Source organism: Branchiostoma belcheri, unplaced genomic scaffold, assembly GCF_001625305.1.
Source record: "Branchiostoma belcheri isolate BF01 breed outbred unplaced genomic scaffold, Haploidv18h27 scaffold252, whole genome shotgun sequence".
Taxonomy (NCBI): domain Eukaryota; kingdom Metazoa; phylum Chordata; class Leptocardii; order Amphioxiformes; family Branchiostomatidae; genus Branchiostoma; species Branchiostoma belcheri.
In genome coordinates this window covers 155,842-164,042 of record NW_017803857.1, presented here as the reverse complement: position 1 = coordinate 164,042, position 8,201 = coordinate 155,842, and the positions used below count along the sequence as shown (strand labels likewise).

The 8,201-nt window shown below is 42.1% G+C and overlaps 1 protein-coding gene across 1 annotated transcript in view; it reads left to right on the top strand.

The window, feature by feature from the left end:
- LOC109471660 (gastrula zinc finger protein XlCGF57.1-like) overlaps window positions 1–8,201 on the top strand; it is a gene marked incomplete at its 3' end in the record, with an annotated part of 92,047 nt that extends 83,846 nt beyond the window's left edge. The window contains exons 5-6 of the mRNA XM_019770997.1: window positions 7,364–7,935; window positions 8,020–8,201. Of these exons, the coding sequence (XP_019626556.1) occupies window positions 7,364–7,935; window positions 8,020–8,201 (754 nt within the window). The remainder of the gene's footprint in view (window positions 1–7,363; window positions 7,936–8,019) is intronic.

The window sequence follows — 8,201 nt, the reverse complement described above, 5'->3', positions numbered from 1 at the left end:
GTTTTAACACGGGGGTTCTCGATATTTTCATACTGGTGATTATCACCACTGGCCATTACAGTAGCTGTGGTGTTTGTGGTGGATGCAGTGACAGCCTGAGACTGACCCTGCCCTGCCTGATCATCACCACTGGCCATTACAGTAGCTGTGGTGTTTGTGTTGATCCCAACAACAACACCGGGATTCAGCCCTAATGGAGGATTCCTGGTCCTCTTTTTGTACCAAATTACAGCCAAGAAGGTCACAATATGGACAATAGCGGCAACTGAACCACAGACTGAGCCAATGAGAACATATAGCTGGGAACTTGGAGCAGATTCTGGCTTGTTTGAAGTGATTGCAAGGGGCGAAGTTAGTGTTGCTCTTGTTTTGCCGGCATGATCTGACATTGGGGCAGCATTGAACTTGAAGTACCAGTGATAGTGAGAGTTGTATGATATTAAATCGATATCAGCTATTCGTTTTGATGTGGTTAGCTGAGGGGAACTGGGAGCAGATTCTGGTATCTCTGAAGTAATTGCAAGAGGCGAAGCTAGTGTTGCTCCTGATTTACTTGTTTTTTCTGCTGGGTTTGCTGTTGAGTCAGCGGTGGTTTTAAAGACTTGTGGGCTAGTATTGCTTTCTGTGCTACCGACTGAAGTTAGTGTTGCTCTTTTTTTGCTTGTGTTTTCTGCAGGGTTAGCTGTTGAGCCAGCGGTGGTTTTAAAGACTGGTGGGCTAGTATTGCTTTCTGTGCTACCAACTGAAAGTGTTGACACTGCAGCACTACAGCTATCATTAGTTAGTGGTGATATGGTTGGATCTTTACATATCAATTTTTTAGGATCGACATTTGCAAGCTTCTGCCCATGAAGTTCGACGGGTTGGCCACAGAATATCTGGTTCTTAAGTGCATATATTAGCCTGACGGGAGCCATCCTACAGTCACACTGCCAGGGGTTCCTGTAAAGTTCTATTCTGTTAGTAGAAGGGATCAAGCAGAAGACTGACAGGGGGATGGTCGTCATCTTGTTTTTCTCAAGTACCAAACGATCTAAATCTGGCAGATTTTCAAATGCACCAGAATGGATTGTAGTTATCTTGTTGTTGTTCAGGAGCAAAGACTTTAGCTGTATCAGGTTTTCAAATGCACCAGAATGGATTGTAGTTATCTTGTTTTGGGACAGGTTCAATATTTGTAGTTTGGGTAGATTGGCAAATGTACCAGAAGGGATGTATTTTACCTGATTCTTGGACAGATACAATCTTTGTAGCTCGGGTAGATACAATCTTTGTAACTCGGATAGATTTGCAAATGTACCAGCGTAGATGGTAGCTATCTGGTTTTTAACCAGGGCCAACTCAGACAAATTCTTATACCGTATTACGTAATAGCTCAGACTTGTTTACAGTTCTAATACGGTTATTTTCTAAGTACAACTTAGAGATGGATGTTGAGAGGTTCTGAGGGATGCTGGTGAGGCCTCTGCTATCACAGATGCAGTGTTCTGGTTCACAGCAGCAGACAGCTTCTGGCATGTTGGCTTCCTTCAGGATGATGAGAAGGAAAATCAGCACGTGTCGCCGCTTTCTGTTCATGGTGTCCTGCCGCGTAAACAGAACGACAAGCTCCTCAGTAAGGCTAAGGTAACTTTATGTTGGACCTCTAATTTTAAAGAAAAAATGAAAACTTGAACATAAACATAAGGTCCCAGGTTAAAGTCTTGGTTTGTACAAGACAAAAAATTTGTTACACTCCAATTGTCCTCCCATGACTTTGTTTTGCCCTCTTGGTAAATCATAAATTCCTCTAAAATGTCAAAGAACAAAAAATAAGGTTGGAGTGTCCTTAGAAAATCAATAATTTTGAACATCTCTAGGAGTCCAGTGTGACTTTGGTTTGCCCCTTGTTTTCTGCTTTTCAAATATGTAGGATTGAGAGAGTGACGATATGCCTTTGGGGTTAGGCTGGGGTTGTTGATTAGAACATGATTGTTCTGGGTTCGAATCCCTACAAGGATATCCATATATATAATTTATATACATATATCATCTTGAGTACGGCGTATTTTAGATTTGTCGCTGGGACCCGTGTTGATGATAACTCCCTGTAATGAAAAATACGCATCCCCGTTACATAAAGGATTCTGACAGCCGCGGTCGAAAATACAGAAAACAGCCCGTAAACTACCCGGCAGGGCCCCTGTTTCCAGTTGTTATATATGTACCTGTTAATTGTCTGACTTGCTGCTTGAATATTGATATTATGTTTCCCTTCTTGTGGCCCTGTTTTGACCTCTCAGACAAGGAAAAAAAGACTAAAAAGGTTGTATACTTTACTTCTATTTCTGAAATATCATTAAAAATTAGCCCTTGTATGACTGTGTTCTTTAGGTACATGCACTCTACTGATAATGCAATTGTAGAAACTCCTGGTAAGCGAAGACAGATTGAAGCTTAAGCTGTGTTTCCGTGTTCGTTTTGAAAAGTCTTGTGTTGGCAAAATGGTCTTTACATCAAGCCTTAAACAGACTGTGGCTTAGCAAAGTCATGATGGTTTATCTGTAGTTCTGGTTTCAGCCAAAATTTTACCAATAGTGCCACGTCAGCAAATTAAACAATCAAGTACCCCTGTTACTTCGCTTTCGTTAGCACTAACCTTTTCCCAAGCAGATATTGAGCTGGAAATTTTCTGATGTCCAGACTTCTCTGACAACTATCTACCATTGTCGTCAGTCAAAAAAATCTTCCCCCGTTATATCTAGTACTTACTAACATCTGATTGCCAGCCTAGCCTATGGGCGTAGGCTAGTGAAAAACCGCCTACAAGGCATTTTACCTGATATGTAATATATACTCAGACACAAACCTTTCAAGTTGGTCAGAATTTTAGGTGACACTTTTTTGACAGAGACTCGGGCGCAGGTTGTTGTTGTTCTTGCAGGGTGTGTCAGCCTCCTTCTGTAGCTGATCTGCAATGGCGTTTGACAAACAACCTGGGATCGGTCTTAGGTAAATGGTGGAGTTAATTGTCTGAAGCTGGCTATTTGAATATCATTGATATCTATGATTACGATGAAAATTCTGATCGTGGTGCAGATCCAGAGATGCATATTTACTTGTTTTCGTCACCAATAACGTATTACCAACCCGCTACTTTTAAAATGTATCGAATTGGTAACTTGTATATTTGAAAGTTTCTGCATTAAAGCCTGAAAATTATATAAGGTGCTCTGCTAGAAGGTTTTAAAACTTGGATTGTCCATACATTAAGCCGGATTTCTAAACATTTACTCCCTTTTGTTAGCATGGTAACGGCTGTTAAGTAACTGTAATAACAGCACCCCTGCTGGCAATAATGGTACAGACCTGTTGACAGGCAACACAGCTGATATTAATGGCAGCGAGTATCAGTAACGACTCAGTAACATATCCATTACTCCTGCCTGTATGGATATCCATATTCATACAAGAATCACGAGTGAGTGAAAAACACAATTTTTCTAAGAAAGAATTTATTATTAATATTCTATTTTGCCTGACCAGCTACATGTATTTTGAGAGAAGTTGCCAGAAGCTGGCGTGAAGGCTGTTTTATTTCTGTTTTGATGATAAATATTGTTTGATTGGACAATGTATTATTCATAATAATGCGATCATGAACCTAGTTTGAACAAGTGTAGAAACTAAAGTCCAACTGGCTCATTATAACACTGCAAGTTACACTTTGTGACATCGGGGTTTCGAATTACATCTGCCAACATATGTGATCTGCGTTAAATCTTATAAAATAATACCCTCCTCCCGACGTTACGAAGTCCCCTTTAACGTTGTCTCACAAATAAAAAGTCTAGGATGCCATTAAGTCTTTTGCAGACTTCGCAGACGAGTCAAGGTGTATAAACATTGCTAGTTTCTTTAAATAAATAAAAAAGTCAGTCAATAAATGGTCCGTATATTCTGAGGTTTGTGTATCAAATAATGGTGAAAAATTGAGCAGACTTTGGCAAACCTAACCTCGACACATCCTCATCTTGTGTTGCCAAAATATGGAATGAAATTATAACAAGAAGCCATAGGTGACAATCCTCCGTGAAGTTTTATATCTAAACAAAAATAATCCTAAGCGTCAACGCCAGACCTACTGTGCAGACATAATACAATGAGGGCGCGTCACAACCATAAAACATAAAAAGACCTAAATCCATTACTGCTCTCAGGGCGTGTAAAGATACTGTGCTTCAAGTTCGAAGTTCATTTTAATTACACACACACAATCATTGCATTCACATAAAGATCGGACTATCATGGTCGTGTCACTAGTAACAAAGACAGCCCCACCGTCTTACCGTGCCTGTTACTTATTAAGCGCGACTGGAAAATTCCAGCAACAGTTGCGGCCAGCACCGCGAGTGTTAGAGCTGCCGTGGTACCACTTATCGGCCCTCACCATACCTGCCTGAAGTTCCACCCCCCACCGCTATTCCAAACAACGGTTTTTTCTGGACCATTCCAATTTGCCTCATAATTGTAGGGGTGCATTTGCAATATTACATTGACCGCGAAAGCGGCAACGGCAAAAATACACATTTGTGCATCAACACGGGCATGCCCGCAGACGGCGTAAAATTGCATGCCGGTTACACAAAGAGAACCGAGTGTTTTGACTGCGAACACGAAAAAACGGCTCTTCACAACACTCCGTCCGGAGGTCCTGACCTCCTTCACGGAGTAAAAAAAATAATTTTCACAGAATGAAAGCCCAGCGTAAAAATGATTCGCCCTGTGGGCCCTAGCGCCGCCTAGCGGTAGCTGTGATAATTGCGCCGATATGTCAAGGCTTGTGCAGAGTGGACGGTTGACAACCCTTGGTCGAATCAAGCTCCTGTCATTCAAAGTTTTTTTTTTTTTAATTTTTGATAATATTAAAACGGCGCATCTCTTATCTTCCCAGCTCTACAGTCATTCGCAAAGACTTCACAAGTTTAAAAAAAACTGCCTCTAGCATTCGAACTCCGCGGATAACAAGAACTATTCTCCGCTTTACTCTCCAAGTAGAGGTTTGGGTTATTTTTTTACCCAACCCAACGGTGAATACAAATCCAGTGCAAAAAAGAAATCCAGATAGAAAAAGCCTATAAACACGCCAAAAATAACCCAACACTCTGCTTGGAGAGTACCTCCGCTATGCCTCATTATGTGTCCCATCTCCGCGGAGCTCATTCCGCTAACCCCCGTGTCTCCGTCCACCAGACTTGTCGTGGTGTGGAAGAAAGTGTCGTGGGGGCTTCTCGTCGTCTTTCTACGAGCCTTTTTCGGTTCAGATCGCCGGGATTTCATCCTACATACAACTCAGGTTCGTACCAAGAGCTTGTCTTCTCTACAGTACATCGAAGTGACGGGAGAATAACACGTACAAGTTTGTTTTACGCTCTCCGAGTCTTTCACTAGCTAGCCGCTAGCGACGTGTGTGTTTGTGTGTCGCTTGTGAGAAATTCTATTCTGCTCGAAAAGCAACGGCTTCTTGTTTGTAAACAGTTTCTGTCAGGAACAGCGGAGTTTATGACATTATGTAGAGTAGCACAGGCACGCAAACTTTCTTTGGTTTTGTTTTCTTTTGTTGTACCCTTCTAGGTGTGTAAAAGACCGTCAGAAAAATGTTGTTGACACCTCAGCGAAGGTCTAGGGGGTTAATATGTCGTCTCCTTAAAAATTAGAAATAAAACACGACAGAGGTGCTTGGATGTTGTACAAATAGCAAAGTTGCATTTTTTTTATAAATGCATATTTGATTTTGCAGAGAAACGGGAATTTTTGGTTTGAAATGTGTAAGTTGTTTTGAGGTCGAATATTTCTGTAAACCCCCAAATGTGCCTCATTGTGGTCTTCCCGCCGAGACATCTGGTTTCTGTCATGGAGAAAAGGTCTGGAATCAGGGGAGGTTCATTAACTCTCATACATGTTGCCTTATTCATTGTGTGGGAGTAGGGGTGATTCACTAACTATCATACATGGATATTTGTCGACTGAGGGGATATTTGAAGGTAATGCAGGACTTCTGATCACATTTTTTTTGTTTTTCGTTTTCCACAGGATCCCATAGTCCCTTACTACAGTAGTGCTGGAAGGGAAAACAGGATTCCATAGTCCAGTAGTGCTGAAAGGTAAAACGGTGAGGCTTCACCCTTGTTCTTCCAGACATCAGTACACTGGTGTAGCAGCTCAAGACTTGACTGTGTAAAATATATATTGCAGGTGAGAACATCATTGACATGTCAAGGAAAGTTATATGTAGGTGCATTTGCACGCATGTGGTTTAGCAGCATATCTCAAGTGACTTGAAATTTGTCCTGAAATTTGGTATAATCTGATTCTTGTAATGAAGAAATAATTATATTTTGGCACTATGGCAGGTTTCCTAGATACTATAGAATCTACGGTGTTTCTATGTTCTGGACAAGCAATGATGATAATTTTTGCATAAGTAATACCTCTTCTGTTTGGAAAAATCGACCCAACACGCCAATTGAAACAAACAGCGTCAAAATTATCGCAGCAAGCACCAAATAATTTCTGAGGTATTCTTTCTTTTGTTTCTTTCAGATTGAGTAATTACAGTATATGGTCATTGTTGAAGAGGTTCATATGGTCAGCATGATTCATGTTGCATAGCAGATAGAAATGTGTTGAAATGAAATGTTGACCATCTTATTCATTGTGTAGGATTAGGGGTGACTCACTAACTATCATACATGGATCTTTGTCGACTGAGGGGATATTTGAAGGAAATGCAGGACTTCTGATCATTGTTTTTTGTTTTCCGTTTTCCACAGGATTCCATATCTTACTACAGTGGTGCTGGAAGGGAAAACAGGATTCCATAGTCCAATAGTGCTGAAATGGAAAGCAGAATTCCATAGTCCAGTGGGCTGAAAGGGAAAACAGGATTCCATAGTCCAATAGTGCTGAAAGGGAAAGCAGGATTCCATAGTCCAGTAGTACTGAAAGGGAAAACAGGATTCCATAGTCCAATAGTGCTGAAAGGGAAAACAGGATTCCATAGTCCAGTAGTGTTGAAAGGGAAAACAGGATTCCATAGTCCAGTAGTGCTGAAAGGGAAAACAGGATTCCATGGTCCAGTAGTGCTGAAAGGGAAAACAGGATTCCATAGTCCAATAGTGCTGGAAGGGAAAACAGGATTCCATAGTCCAGTAGTGCTGAAAGGGAAAACAGGATTCCATAGTCCAGTAGTGCTGAAAGGAAAACAGCGAGGCTCCAGAACTACAGAGGTGAATTCAGCTTTTGTTACTATGGCAACAAATAGTGGTAGCTCTGGTGGCATCAAAAGAGGATCGTATGGGAGATCTGCCACAAAAACGTACAGATGTGAGGAGTGCGGCAAGCAGTTCAGTCAGTTGTGTAATCTCAAGACTCACCTGCGGACTCACACAGGTGAGAAACCCTACAGGTGTAAGAAGTGCAACAGGCAGTTCAGTCAGCTGTGTGACCTAAAGATCCACACGCGGACTCATACTGGGGAAAAACCCTACAAGTGTGAGGAATGCAACAGGCAGTTCAGTCGACTGGGTAGTCTGAAGATTCACATGCGGACTCACACAGGTGAGAAACCCTACAGGTGTGAGGAGTGCAGCAGGCAGTTCAGTCACCTGGGTCATCTGAAGAGACACATGCGGACTCACACAGGTGAGAAACCCTACATGTGTGAGAAATGCAACAGGCAGTTCAGTCAGCTGGATAGTTTAAAGATTCACATACGGACTCACACAGGTGAGAAACCTTACAGATGTGATGTGTGCAGCAGGCAGTTCAGAGAGTTTGGTCATCTCAAGGCTCACATGCGGACTCACACAGGTGAGAAACCTTACAGGTGTGAGGAGTGCAGCAGGCAGTTCAGTCAGCTGGATCATTTGAAGACACACATGCGGACTCACACAGGTGAGAAACCCTTCAAGTGTGAGGAGTGCGGCAGGCAGTTCAGTCAAATGGGTATTCTGAAGACTCACATGCTGACTCATACAGGTGAGAAACCTTACAGGTGTGAGGAATGCAGCAGGCAGTTTCGTGTCTTGGGTAGTCTTAAGAGACACATGCGGACTCACACAGGTGAGAAACCCTTCAAGTGTGAGGAGTGCAGCAAGCAGTTCAGAGAGTTTGGTCATCTCAAGGCACACATGCGGACTCACACAGGTGAGAAACCCTAC